Source organism: Bidens hawaiensis, unplaced genomic scaffold (assembly GCF_021521415.1).
Source record: "Bidens hawaiensis isolate Kalapana, Puna unplaced genomic scaffold, B.hawaiensis_p1.1 tig00017009_1, whole genome shotgun sequence".
Taxonomy (NCBI): Eukaryota; Viridiplantae; Streptophyta; class Magnoliopsida; order Asterales; family Asteraceae; genus Bidens; species Bidens hawaiensis.
Genome location: NW_027492574.1, coordinates 84,628 through 100,260, shown reverse-complemented (window position 1 = coordinate 100,260; position 15,633 = coordinate 84,628). Strand labels below are relative to the sequence as shown.

The 15,633-nt window shown below is 41.6% G+C and overlaps 1 protein-coding gene across 1 annotated transcript; it reads right to left on the bottom strand.

Annotated features, from left to right (window-relative positions):
* Positions 1 to 11,323: 11,323 nt before the first annotated feature.
* LOC143552691 (mediator of RNA polymerase II transcription subunit 27-like) lies at positions 11,324 to 15,169 on the bottom strand. Its single transcript, XM_077042840.1, has 7 exons — positions 14,880 to 15,169; positions 13,163 to 13,328; positions 12,637 to 13,087; positions 12,488 to 12,547; positions 12,337 to 12,405; positions 11,755 to 11,798; positions 11,324 to 11,668 (listed from the first exon to the last, which is right to left on the bottom strand). Exons 1-7 carry the CDS (start codon positions 15,070 to 15,072, stop codon positions 11,560 to 11,562), a joined length of 1,092 nt encoding a protein of 363 aa, XP_076898955.1. The 5' UTR covers positions 15,073 to 15,169; the 3' UTR covers positions 11,324 to 11,559.
* Positions 15,170 to 15,633: the final 464 nt, after the last annotated feature.

Genomic DNA, 15,633 nt, shown 5'->3' with positions numbered 1-15,633 from the left:
TGAAATTGACTTTTTGACTATTAATCAATTTTTAAAATTTCGGGGCTTATGTGAGGCGGTTCTACTGACAATTATACAATTACACTTTTAACGTTTAAAATAATAGAAACAAAATTAAATTATGAAACTGAAATCACCTGATATCAACGTGACTGGAGAAGGACCAGTCGGCTCGTGAACTCTCAAAACACTCGTGTACTCTTGTCTCATCCAATTACCAAACTGACAATCGAACCTGCAAAATCTCGAGATGTGTAGAAGCAAGCTTCTCACAAGTGTAAGACATAGGTCTTTTAAGAGTTATGAAAATGAGTATTTGTTAATTTTATTAAAACAATTACCGAACCAAATTAATTCGTTTCATAATAAAATTTGTTAAGTTATTTAAAAACGTTAAAAGACCTAACTCACTTTCGTATGAATCACGATTGAATTTAGCGTATGCAACAAGCCCTGTAAACCCCCCGGTAGCCCGGGAGGACGAGTGGGGTCTCGTGAGGGTTTATAGTGAATAACACCCACAAAGTTCGATTACAACAAAATATACAATTAAAATCAAACACAGTAGCAAACAAAAGATATATGAACATATAAACCCAACCAGTTACCCAAACATGATCCCTCAAAATATAATATAATATAATATAATATAATATAATATAATATAATATAATATAATATAATATAATATAATATAATATAATATAATATAATATAATATAATATAATACAGACCATGATAATAATAAAAACAAAATAAAGTGAAAAAGGTAACCAAAAAGCTACTGTGCTGGTGGATCATCAGCTGCCTCGTCCTGCGGATCTACCCGCGGGTCCACTGTAATAATCAATGATGGTGGTAGTGGTACCTGCGAAGAAACAAACAACAAACGAAAGTAATCATCATAACGGGCCCATTGGGCCCGCGTTTGCTCTCCCTGTGCCAGCACGGTCTCTAAAAGCTGCTGCTGCTGATAAATCATATCTAATGTGACTGGCTGCTGCGGCTGGCAGGAGGAAGATGTTGAGGCCTGTCGGAGCGGATGCTGCTGCTGCGGTAGCTCGATATGTGGAGTCGGACGACGCTGCCGGCGTGTCGGAATACCTCTCCTAAGTGAAACTGCAGCCTCCGATCCCTCTGGTGGTGGTGCCTGTGGACCCTGTCGGACCGGGACCAAAGCAACTGGATCCTGCTCCTCAACAATCCTAGCCCCACGGGCCTCTGATATCCCAAAAACACCTGTGGCTGGCCCCAACGTAAAATATATGGTCGGGTAGCGCTCAAATACTCCAAGTCGGTCAGCGATCCTCGTAATATAAGGCCCTAAGGGTAGGTGTGCCGAGGATCCCTGAAGTCTGCTGCCCCGAGCAAAAGATGTGAGCAGGAGCATCGCCACATTGGCCAGTCGCTGGCCAAGGATAGAATATAGACACAGCAGATCTAAGTTGCTGCACTTCTCGTGGCCCGAATGTCGGCCTACGAGAGTACAGCCAACGATCCTGTGAATGTAGCGATGGACGGGGTCCCGAATAGACGACTCCACCACCGAACTGGAGTGGGCCCCGTCGGCGATCTCCGCTCAATACTGGTCGAGGTGAGTCTCCATGAGCCAGTGCTCACGGGGCGCCTAAGCGTGTGTGGTGTAACCTCGTATACTCTGCAGAAATGCAGGCGCTTGAACGTCCTCGGCCGTATAAAATCCAGTGGCCACGGAAAAATCTGGGACTGACATCTCGTACAGCTGTCGTCCCAGTGAGAATGATACTGCACGTGGCCCACTGAAGTCCGTGGGCGTAAAAAGGTCGAGTAGAACTCACGTGTGAGCTCGACGTATGAAGGTGAGTCACACGCGAGCACAGCTGCCCACGGACCTGTCAACAAAGCACGCACTTGGTCGTGAATCCCCAACTGAGTCAGCAATGTCCAGTCAAACAAACGGTGGCGAAGCAGCTGCATCTGTCGAACCCACTCAAATCTAGTAGACTCCTCTGATGTCAAGTCAAATCGTAGAACCTGATGAGGAATACGTCCATCACCCATAATATCTGCGGGCTCGATGCCCGGTACAATCTGTACCTCGTCACTACCGTACGGATGACACGAGGGTCAGTCCGCTGCCTCTTGCGCCGGGTGCGCGAGGACTCTGGTGCATCAGCCATATCTCAATGTCGGATCTGAAAGTCAACAGAATAATAATAATAATAGCGGTGACGGACACGACAGTGGCTGGATGGAGATGGTGGTGACTATGGTGATGGTGTACGGCGGATGGAGAAGGAGGCGGGGTAGGTGATGGAGGTGGACGGGGTGGTGGTGATAGTGTTTGACGGCGGTGGTAGGTAGTGGCTGTGTGTGGTGGTGGATGGAGGTGAAGGATGATGGTGGTTGGAAGCGGCAGTGATGGTGTGTGGTGGTGTTGACTGGTGGGACGCGATGGTGACTGGGGGTAGACAGGAGTGAAGGGAGACGGTGGATGGACGGCTGGGTAGGTGGTGGTGGTTGGCGAGGGTAGCGGCGGGGTGGTTGTAATGGTTCGCCGGAAAACAGAAAGAAAGGAAGAGAAGAAGACGGGAAAGAAAAAGAGAAAGATAGAAGACGAAGGGATTTATAAGGGCCGGGTCAGGCGGTGCCCCATGACCCATCGCGTACCGCGATGGGTTCACGTGCACTGGGCGCGTACCGCCGCCCAACAAAAAAAATTAGGGTTTGCCCCATCGCGGTACGTGATGAGGTGATGTGCCATGCCCATCGTGTACCGCGATGGGTTTAGACATCAGCTTTGAAATTTTTTCAAAAACTCACCTGTTTCGGCATCCCGACATCACCCTGGACACGTTCAAAACTGAAAATACCTTTACATACCTGGATTGACGTGTGCTAAACCCATGCTTACCGAATTTCTCTAATTTGCCATTCTTCAACGAGCTTTCCCACACTTGGCATTTACTGCACAAAACTCGAGACGACACTAAGTACAAGACTCAATAAAATAAAAATAAAACTGGACAGACACTTACAAACCCCGGGTTGCCTCCCGTAAGCGCTGAATTTAAAGTCTACAGCTCGACAGTGCCTCGAACTCAGTTATCTTCATAAACCGGTGAAGTTACAATAAAATTCACTGATTCCTTATCCAGCTCGTGTATGTCCTTCATCTCCAAATATGGCTTCAATCTATAGCCATTTACCACTTGCCTCAAATGATCATCGAAATATTCAATCTCGTACTGACCATGATTTCCGACTCCAACAATCAAATACGGGCCCGTCCACTTACTTTTCAACTTACCCGGAAAGAGCTTCATCCTCGTGTTGTATAACCACACTCGTTGACCAACTTCAAAATTCTTCAACCGGATATTAGCATCGTGAACTTTCTTCATTTTCGCTTTGTAAACGGACGCGCAATCGTATGCCTCGTCTCTCAACTCCTCAATCTCGCATAAAGCCAATTTTCTCGCTTTGCTTGCATCATCATAATCCATGTTAACCTGTTTAGTAGCCCAAAATGCTCTTTGTGCAATTTCAACCGGTAAATGGCAATCCTTTCCATACACAAGTCTATAAGGAGTGGTTCCAATTGGCGTTTTATAAGCGGTTCGGTAGGCCCATAAGGCATCGGTCAACTTAGTTGACCCATCCTTTCGGTCCGTCCGAACAGTTTTCTGTAAAATCTGTTTAATTTGCCTATTGGAGACCTCAACTTGTCCACTCGTTTGTGGATGGTAAGGAGTTGCAATCCTATGATCAACACCGTATCGTTTAAGCAATTTCCCGAACTTAAAATTCTTAAAATGAGATCCCCTATCACTTATGATGGTTCGGGGGACTCCAAATCTCGAAAATATATTACTTTGAACAAAATTGCAAACGACTGTGTGATCATTTGTCCTAGTGGCTATCGCTTCAACCCATTTAGAAACGTAATCAACGGCCACTAGGATATAAAAATTACCGTGTTAATTCGGAAACGGGCCAATGAAATCGATCCCCCAAACATCAAAAATATCAACAACTAGGATCGGGTTCAAGGGCATCTCGTCCCGCTTAGAAATACTCCTGAGTTGTTGACACTATAAACAGTGTGTCGCGAACTCGTTAAAACTTTTCGAGCGGTTTTCTGGCCACTGAAATGACCACCACACGCAGATGAATGTGCGTGTTCCAAAACTGATCTTACATCCTCCTCGGGTATGCATCGTCTGATCATCTGATCTGCAACAATTTTAAACAAATCCGGATCGTCCCAAATATACTGTTTAGCCTGGGTCATCAACTGTTTCTTCTTTCTCTTTGGCCAATGCTCTGGTAAATCACCTGCAACTTTAAAATTAACAATATGAGCAAACCAAGGATTTTGTGAAATTGCCAAGATATGTTCATCTGGGAAGGACTCGTTAATGGGCCCATCAGTGTTCCCATTATCCACCATAATTCGGGACAAGTGATCTGCAACAACATTTTCACTCCCTTTCTTGTCCCGAATCTCTAAATCAAATTCCTGCAACTGCAAAACCCATCTGATAAGTCTCGGTTTTGCATCCTTTTTGTTCATGAGGTACCTGACAGCAGAATGGTCAGAATAGATAATAACTTTACTACCCCAAATATAAGACCGGAATTTATCTAGAGCATATACTACTGCTAGTAACTCCTTCTCGGTTGTGGTATAATTTAATTGAACATCCGAGAGGGTTTTACTTGCATAGTATATAGCAACGGGTTTCTTTTCGACCCGTTGACCCAAAACAACCCTGACTGCATAATCACTTGCATCACACATTATTTCAAAAGGTAAACTCCAATCGGGTGATTGCAAGATCGGGGCTTCAACTAATTTCAATTTCAAAATGTCAAAGGCCTTAGCACATTTATCATTAAAGTCAAACGAGGCATCCTTAAGCAATAAATTACATAAGGGTTTGGTAATGTCACTAAAGCCCTTAATAAACCGTCTATAAAACCCAGCATGCCCCAGAAATGATCTAATGCCTTTAACATTTGTGGGATGAGGTAAAGTGGAAATAACTTGGACCTTAGCTCGGTCCACCTTAATCCCCCGACTCGAAACGACATGGCCTAATACAATTCCCTCTTGTACCATAAAATAGCTATTTTCCCAACTAAGAACCAAGTTCGTTTCGACACATCTTTTCAAAACTCTTTCGAGTTGGTTTAAACATGACTCGAAAGATGTGCCGAAAATCGAAAAATCATCCATGAAAATTTCCAAAGACTCCCCCACCATATCTGAAAAGATACTCATCATGCACCTCTGAAAAGTGGCTGGGGCGTTACATAACCCGAATGGCATTCACCTAAACGCGAATGTGCCATACGGGCACGTAAACATGGTCTTTTCCTCGTTACCTGAGTCGGCCTTGACGACTTGGATGCTCGCCTTTTTCGGTACTGCCTGTGTCGGGCTCACCCACGTGCTGTCTGATATGGCAAAGATAAGGCCAACATCTAACCATTTCAGCACTTCCTTCTTCACAACTTCCCTCATGTTCAGGATCAACCTCCGCTGAGCATCGTGCGCGGGTTTGACAGCCGGATCTGTTAAAATTTTGTGCATCACAATTGAGGGACTGATTCCCTTCAAATCCGCTATCGTCCACCCGATTGCCTCTTTATTTGCAACCAGCACCTCCATCAAAGCATTTTCCAGTTTAATAGATAAATTAGAAGCTATAATAACAGGCAATGTATTATTCTTACCAAGAAAAGCATATTTTAAATGCTTTGAGAGCTCTTTCAGCTCAACTTTCGGTGCTTCCAGCATTGACGGTTTCAACCCGGTATCAATCTTCTCGGAAAGCGGTTCCACCTGAACTGACCATGGTAGACGGTCTCCTTGCACAGCTGCGATCTCCATCTGTTGTTCCTCATCTTCCAGCAACTTGTCTGTTTCTACCTGTAACCTGTCAAACAAAAAACACGTCTCCGTTGTGCCATCCGAACTGACGACAGAGTCGTATAGCTGAATCCACTCGTCAATGACATCGGCCATGAAGCACTCGTCATCGACCGGAGAGTTATCTCCACGTGTGAAAACATTAATTCTCAGCTTACGGTTACTGAATGCCATGTCAACAGTACCATTTCTACAATTAATGTTGGCATTTGCGGTAGCTAAAAATGGTCTACCGAGGATAACCGTAGGCTGTTTAGTCCTCTCACCCGAAACATAATCGAGGACTAAAAAGTCAACTGGAAAGTAAAAATCTTCCACCTTGACGATCACGTCAGTCAATATTCATCGGGGCAGTTTCGGTGTCTGGTCAGCCAAGACAACCATGATGGCAGCCGCACGAAGCGAGCCAAAATCGTACTGGTTGTATAAACTGCCCGGGAGAATACTGATGCTAGCTCCAAGGTCTAGAAGCGCCCAAGTCATTTTAAAATCACCCACTTGAATGGGTATAATGGGCGTTCCCGGATCTTGTAGCTTGGGTGGAAGAGCACCCGAAAGAATTGCACTCACATTATCGGTAAAATCAATCTGTTTAGGAATCTTATGACTCCTTTTCTGTGTGCACAATTCTTTTAAATACTTAGCATAGGCGGGAATTTGTTTCATGGCATGTAAAAGAGGAATGTTAATTTTGACTTGTTTAAACGTTTCCCACATTTCTTCTTGTTGCGGGCCTCGTTTTGATGTCATCTTCGCCTTTGATGGCGCCAACAAAGCATCTGGATATGGAACAGTTTTCACCTTTTCCTTATCCTTAGAGTTGTTGGTGTCATCCTTCGGAACCGATTTATTATTTTTAGTTTCACTTTTGTTAGGTTTATTTAATTCAATTGGTTCCGGCTCGTCATCACTGACGAGATTTTCATCAATTTCTTCCGCCACCCCATCAACCAAAGGTGGTGGACCCCCAACTTTATTATCATATTTCTTACCATTACGCAAAATACTTACCTGGTTGATGTGTTTTTTCGAACTTGAACTGTGATGATTCGGGTTGACTGTGGTGTCGCTCGGACGTTGGCCCGCATTCTTTTGTAATTTCGCCATGTCTGACGCGAGCTGACCAATTTGCTTCATCATTGCCTCCGACGATTTATCCCGTAACTCGAACTGTTGCTTCGTCTCGGCCTTTTGCTCAGTCATGGCTTTCAATAGTGCATCCAACTTCGAGTGTACTGACTCGTCCGAATTACCCGAGGACCGTTTCCGCTGATCCTGATTACCCGAAATATTTCCCCCCGGTTACCGTCTCTGTTATACCCCCGATTCTGATTACTCGAGCCCTGCTGATAACCGCTCTGGCGGTAATTACCCTGCGATCTGTTCTGACTCGATCCCTGAAAATTCGGGTTCAACTGAGAAGACGCATTCCCGTAACGAAAATTCGGGTGATTTCTCAGGCCCGGGTGATATGTGTTTGAATTGAACCCTTGGCCTTTGGAATCCCCGTAGGCATAATTAAATTCCTCGGTGTCATCCTCCTCCTCATCATCATAATACTAGGGGCAATTTTCTGTCTTATGCCCGAGTTCACCACAATCTTCATAAAACGGGAATTTCACACCAACTTTCCCGACCTCTTTCTTCTTACCCCTTTTCAACTCAGCCAGTTCACGTTCCAACTCAGTAATTCTTTCAGAGTCACTCGTGACTGACTTAACCGATCTGGATGAATTACCCCGTCTTCGTCTTTCAGCTGCTGCTTCTGCCTTGGAATCTTCACACATGAACTCTAAATATTCCCAGTCATCTTCCTCATGCTGATTCAACAACTGACTATTACACGAGGCCTTAAGATGCTTTCGGTCCTCGTATGTCAAACCATCAACAAAGCATTTTACCAGTTCCCACAGTTCGATATTGTGATGTGGGCATTTTCTGATCATATCCTTATACCTGGTAAAAGCGTCATGGAATAACTCACCTGGTAACTGTGAAAAGTGACGAATGTCTGAACGGGCCTCGGTCGTCTTCGACTGTGAATAAAACTCGTTTAGGAAGACTTGTTGCATCTCGGCCCAGTTTCTGATACTGTGTGCTGGTAACGAGTTAAACCACAGTTTCGCTTTGTCTTTTAATGAGAACTGAAATAACCGCAACCGGACTTCATCCTGATCGTACGTACCATCACCAATAGACCCGCAAACAGCCAAAAAATCGATCAAGTGCGAATACGGGTCTTCCGAAGCAATCCCGTTGAAATGAGGAACGATGTTGATGTAAGATGGCTGGGACTTAAAAGTTTGTTGTCCCTGCACTCGTTCCTGTGGAACCAACGGGGATGCTCCGTCTGAGATAGCCGGTCTGAACCGACTGTTTACACTATGAGCCGGGGCTATGTAATTTCTTCTTTGCCCCCCGGGGTTTCCCATACTGCCCCGGTTAACCGGAATACCACGAACTCTCTCGGGCCGTTCCGCCCGATTTACCCTTTCTCGATCCCTTCGGTGTCTGTTAACGGGTTCAGCCCGTCTTCGAATCACCGGCTCTTCCACTTCTTCTTCATACTGATTATCACCCTCAACCTCCAGTTCACCAACCTCGTTCTCGGGTTCAACCTCCCGATTTTCTCTAACCCATCTGTCAACCTCATCGTCAGCAACCCGAAAACCTTCGTTTCCATTATTATCTTCACCCTCATCCTCATCTTCAGTCGGAACACTCGATCGAATATCATCAATATTTATCGGAACTCGGCGTCTGGGGTTATTGTTTGGAGCGGATGTTCCGGCTTGGTTAAAGTCAAGGTTTAGGTTTAGGTTTCGGTTAGGATTTCGGTTTCGATTTTGATTTCGGGTTCTGGAGGCACGAGCTGAGTTGTTTTGGTTATTCTGGTTATTGAAGTTTGGTGGGTCGGGTTTGTTGTCTGGGTGAAACATATTGGTTCGTGGAAGTGGGTCTTGGTTTTGGGTGTTGTTATGATTCTGGTTTTCGTTCTGGTTCTGGTTCTGATTTTGATTCTGGTTTTGGTCTTCCATCTCAGAATTTCTGTTTTATACTCGGTTCTGCCGAGCTAATCTCTCAATTTCGGGCTCGTAAACTAACGGAGACTGTCAGCCCGAATGGCGGGTGCGCATAAACCTGTAATCTGCACAACTAACACAACCCGCGTAAAATGAAAAAAATAAAGATAAAATTAAGTAAAATAAAATTTAAACTAAAAACTGAAAATTAAATAAAACACAAAAATCAAATAACACGAAAAACACTAAGCGCACTAACTCCCTGGCAACGGCGCCATTTTGATGACCGTCGTTTGAGTCAATCAAAAACCTAATTATTCTAAATAGTTAGAGCAAGTAGGGTATCGTATCACAAGGAGTATGTGGTCAATGTAATTCGTGTAACAGATACAATATTATGAAGTAAATGGTTTTAGTGCTGATCACACAAGCAATTTTTAGTGAATGTAGAGAACTAAGCAATGAACAAGTAAACGAATTTCAAACAGTTAACAAAGCAAATCACACCCTGGAATTCAAGTAAGAAACCAAACAGTATCTCATGCAACCTAACAGATTTATTATTAACGATTAACTGAAAACTGATCAACTAGACAAAACCTTAAACGTCAACAATTACTTTACACACGGCACTGGTTATCAAACAGTCCTTGCTAGTGTGACTCAGTTAAGGGTAATTATACGTTTTATCGTATTCAATCTAACCAAACAGTTATATGACTAATTATCTAGCAATTGGTAACAGATCGTTTAGACCAACGTAAACCTAAACCGATTGAACACACAAAAATACTAAACATCAATAATCATATATCAATCTTCAATAACAATAGACAAGTATTCTTAATAACATGAGAAAAACTGTAAATGGTTACAAACTATACATCCCGGGTGCAATTCTAGGAGAAGCAGAGCCTAGACATCATTGAATCTTCGATACGGATGATAGGAATCATATGTAGGATCTTGACACAAGCTAGGATAGTGGAAATCGCCTATAGGAACTGCTGGAATCGCCTCTTGGTCGTCAAAAACGAAGTTAGGGTTTCTTTGTTGATAAAACTGATGTTATAAACCAAAATCTGTCTGCAAACCCGTCGCGGTACGCGACGGGGTCTTCTATGGCCATCGCGTACCGCGATTGACCAATAGTCAACGTCTTCATTTAAGTCCCATCGCGGTACCTGATGGGACCCTCAGCACATCCATCGCGTACCGCGATGGGTTCTGCTTCAGCCAACTTCAATAAATGATATCGTTTTGCGTGCTGGACATTCTGGGTCTTCATTCCGTGTCACAACAGGTCCAAATTGAGTACTTTAACGCCTATGACCTGAAATCCAATTAAACACGTATGAAGTATCGATAGTTCTAAAATAAACAATTAAAACTAAATAATAAACGAACTAAAACATATACAAATTAAACGACCATCAGTCATGACACATAAATCATAATGAACCCAAACATCGGGGCATCGTGTTGTTTCGATCACCATAACAACGTCGTCGTTAGTTGCAATTTGTTGTCGGTTTAAGCTTAATTGTGATTTAGAGTTTTGAAAGTGGTTTAACAAGTATACACAATACCTTGCTATTTATAGAATGTTGGTAACCTATTTATAGTTACAAAAACTGGTTCCAACGGTCAAAAACGGCTATATAGCCGTTGGAACCAGTTTCTAACGGTTAGTTAGTTTAATATTTAAAAAAAAACCGGTGGAACCGGTTTTTACGTAACACCCGGTCCCGGTTCCTACCGGAACCGGTTCCACTAAGTTCTCATTTTGGTCCATCGGATCGGGTACGGAACCGACTCGGTTCCTGACTGGAACCGGTCACACTTTGTACCCGGTATGCAAAAAACCGGTTCCTGGTTTTAAGAATAACCGATTTTGTGCACCTCTACTCAAAAGTGACACAAGTAAAAATCAAACTTAAATCTTCACTAGATAACTCAAGCCTTCTACCACTAAGCTAGAAGTTCGGCCTTCGGGTTCCTCATGAATAGTATTGACACAAGAAAATGGGCCTAGGCCCTTATAAAATAAAGTGATTTATAATAATAAAAAAATCTACATTTTTCTAATAGATGTTTAAATTTGTTAGTATAAATAAAATCTATAATTTTTAGGTTTTAAAAGAGTTTTAACTAAATCAAACTGGGTTAACCTTTTAGTTTATGGGTCTAGATTATATAATCTAAATAAAAATGTTCATATATTTAGCTCAAGATTACATAAACTAAACTTACTGAAACTAGTTAACTAGTCATGTTCGGATAAATCCTAAAATATGAAGCGTAAACATGCAGAATGTTGAGTTCATTGTTAAACATGAAGACAACATAAGCGGCTAAGCGCGCAACCGATAAATAAAACAAGATCATACCATCTGATCCCTAGACACTACTAATACAACCAACATGGCCGAAAAACGAAACAACCATCTCATAAAACTCGAATAATCAACCGCCATAACACATGATGATGGAAAATCTATCACCTGATGAATCTATAAAATACAACTTTTAATTTAATATCTACATATAACTTCATATCTTCTCAAGTCTAAATCATTCTTTGGGAAAACAACCGATGTGATAAGCCGGGATATCATTCATACTCTGTGACAAATTTTACTCGCCAAAAAATTTCGGTATGGTCGTTGAACAGGCGGTAAAATCAAAGCTGATTCTTTGTCCATTGAAAGTATCTTCCCACATTTACTGCACCAATCACATATTTAAACAATATAACATAAACTAAAAAACCATATAAATTCATATATGTATGTATAGGTTGTATGGTATACCTGCAAGCTTTTGTGAATAGAGTTTGATAACTGCAGATCCAATGCTGCAAAAAAGTCAATGTTTAAATAACGCCTACATGCTTGAATCGATGTATAAACATATTTTATTGAGTAAACTGCGGTTTTTGTCCCTGTGGTTTGTCCAGATTTGTGGTTATAGTCCAATAGTTTTAAATATGCGATTTTCATCCCTGTGGTTTCAATTTACTTACAAGTAAACCCGAATTAACTAACCTCGTTAAGTTTGATCGTTAGATCCATGAGCGTGCCCCTCACATCAGGGCAGTTTTGTCCTTTTTCTCCCAAAATAATCCCCGATCCTAATTCGCAAGCCCCCTCATGTGAGAGGTTGGGTTGTATTTGGGGAGAAAAGGGACAAATTTGCCCTTCACGTGAGAAGCACGCTGATGGGTTTAACAACCAAACTTAACGGGGTTAGTGAATTCGGTTTAATTGCAAATGAAACCAAAGGGACGAAATCGCAAATTTAAAACTGCTGGACTAAAACCGCAAATTTGGACAAACCACAGGGACAAAAAAAACCGCGGTTTACTCTATTTTATAACATAACTAAGATTATACCAGTAATTTATATAGTGCTGAGTCAGCATTGACACCGATAAAATGCTGTGGAGCCATTGCAGCATGTTCCTACATTAAGAAAAAAAACATTTATGAAAGACGAAATGTTAATCATTGTTACTGACTTACTAATATTGTATAAATTCTTTACCGTGATGTTTCTAAAAACGTTAAAAGCTGAAACACCTCTTGTGTGTACATAACTGCCACCCTGTGAAGACATTTAGAAAGAGATTAACAGAGATTGTTTTAAATGTGAAATAATTAAATTTTAATTGATATAAAGATTAATTATAATACCTCGTCGGGTGAAAAGAAAGCTACTGCATCAGGGTAAAGTGAACCGGCTGGATTCAATGATATTACTGCTCTAAATACAAACGGGATTAACAACTCAATGATGCCAATCTGATCACCATTAACTGCGGTTCTTGATTCTGATATGATGTTTCGTGAACTTTGGAAATTATTATGATCTTTTGGTGAATCATCAAGGGTATCATTAGGAAGTAACGAGGCTCGTTTTGACCAGTCAAGTCGCTGATAAGTTGAGGTTTTGACTTCTGGGATTTCTTTCTCGAGTTCTGTTAATACGTCCGACACTGTTTTTAACTCACTAAAGTCTTCGTGTTGGCTCGCGGTTGACGTGTGGGTCCCACGATGCTTTTTTGAGACTGGCCCGTCTGCTGATTTGTCATCAAGATGAGGAAAAAACCGCCTTTTTTGATCAGTAAATGCCTTCAAAGCTAACCTACAACAAGTATAACTATTATCAGAAACTGGAAATTAAGAAAATGTTGGGGATAATAAATAAGTGAAAACGCACCTGGTTCGGTCAACAGCAGATGCTCCTGCTTGACCTGCAAGCTGTCGTTTCCATGCGTATGCAACAACAGCACCGTCTGGACAAACTAAAGGCATATGAAGGCCCCATGAGTTACTTCTTGATTTAAGTGATTCATTTAGAACTCCAGAATCTTCCAACTGTCTTCCTAATAAAAGCAAAGATTTTTTATTCAAATTCAAATGTTTCACTCACAATACTTATACTCTTTCCCGCAGAAGCTTTAGCTAAAGATGATAAAGGGATATCAGTGATTTTAACATCATGTAAAATTCATATATGTAGCAATTTAAGAGTAATAATTCAGTGTACGTACTCTCCTGCCATTAACAAATTAACCTTTTGCAACTTGCAAAACACTAACAATTTTAGCAACTGGCAACTAGGAACTTATTAAGACTTAAAATACTAACATTTAACACTAAAGATTGAAAATTAAGACTTATATCACTGATATCTGAATACCAGTGATATATTGGTCCAATATCGGGGACGATATTTTGCACTGATATTTTACCAAGGAACCGATAACCGATATCAACCTCACTTATTCAAAACAAACCCAAACCCTAGAAACCCTAAACCCCCAAAATCAACCAATTACCAATCATTCTCAGATTCTGTAAACACTGCCGCGTAGAAGCTCCAAACAATCAAACAATTACCAATCATTCTAAGATCTACTACTCTTTTATATGTTCGTTTACAGCCCGAACGATAACCGATAAGTATTATTCTCATTTTGACCTGGACCCGGACTGTTCCGACCCAAACCAAAACAACCCTTTTTCAATTGACCTGGTCCGACCCAAACCAAAACAACCTTTTTAATTTGACCTGTTCCGACCCTAACCCGTTTCGACCCATGCTCTGTCTCGACCCGACCCGTTTGCCACCCCTACAGCAATAAGTATCAATCTCACCGGCCTTAACACACACTAAACAAGCCTAATTCAAATCCCTAAATCAATACCCAATTCACACACATTTAATACCCTAATCAGGGAGTATCACAACCTACTCAGTTATTGGTCCTCGTGTGAAATATTGGTCAGAATGTCAATACCGATAATATCGGCAATATTAACCAATATATCACCGAGATTCCCGATATCAGTGTTTTAAGTCTTAATTTTCAACATTTAGTGTTTAATGTTAAGTGTTCTAAATCTTAATCAGTTCCTACTCGCTACAATTGTTTCATTTTTTGCAAGTTGCAAAAGGTTAATTTGTTAGTGTTAAAAGTGCTATATATATAAATTCCGCATGATATTAAAATTACCGATATCCGATATCCCACCGCGATAACCGATATCTCAAATATTGGTCCTTGACCGATATCCGATATCTTCCACATTAAATCACACACAAAAAAAAATCGACCCAGACCGTTCCAACCCAAACCAAAACAACCCTTTTTCAATTGACCCGTTTCGACCCAAACCCATTCCACCCCATGATCCATTTCGTCCCGACCCGACCCATTTGCCACTAAACAAGTCTTTTTTTTGAACGGCCAACAGAAATTTTATTCATCAATTAGCCAGTGGCTAAACATTACATACATGAAACATCAATATCCACAACAACAAAACCCTAAATCAATATCCAATCCGGGTGTATCACAACAACAAAAGATCCGATCTTTTATCCCTAAATAATAAATAAAACACAAACCCTAGAAACCCTAAACACTCACCAATCATTCTCAGATCCTGTAAATACTGCCGCATAGAAGCACCTTCCTGAACAATCAAATTCAACGGCTTATTATTATTATTACTATTATTATTCCCGGACTGTTGACCGGCAATAAACAGAGCTTCCAGAAGCCGATCGGCGCCGAGCCTGATGTCGGCTATGAGCCGAGCCGCTTGAGCTAGCCGGTCCATTGCCAAGGCTACTTGCTTCGGCGGCGCGTCGGTGGCAGATTCCGGTGGAGATACTGTTAGGGTTCCGGCGGGTTGCAGCGGTGGTGGTTGTGATTGCATTTTGATGTGGTGGTGTTTCTGTCTGTTGTGGGTGGTAAGTTTGGGTGACACGTGCACTAGTGGTTCCAAATTAATAAATGTTTGTGGTCTTTAGTTTTATGTTTGTTTATGTTTATTTTATGTTGTTATGTTATGTTTTGGGCCTTGTTCATTTGTTCTTTTGACTATGTGATAACTATGATAACTAGACAAGCCTTTCTAGAGGTGCAAAAAAAACCAGTTTTGAAACTAGACCTGACACTAGCTAGTTTATGGGTACCGGGTACAGATAGGGTTTTGGTTTTGGTTTTGGTTTTGGTTTTGGTTTTGGTTTTGGTTATTTGAGTTTGAAAATTTAATATTAAAAAAGTGATCCAAAATAATGACTTTACGTTGTGAATAATTTTTTGTTAATTATTAACTAACTACTAATTTTTGCCGGCGCGTTGTGCCCGGCAAGTCGATAAAACCCGGTAGCTGGTA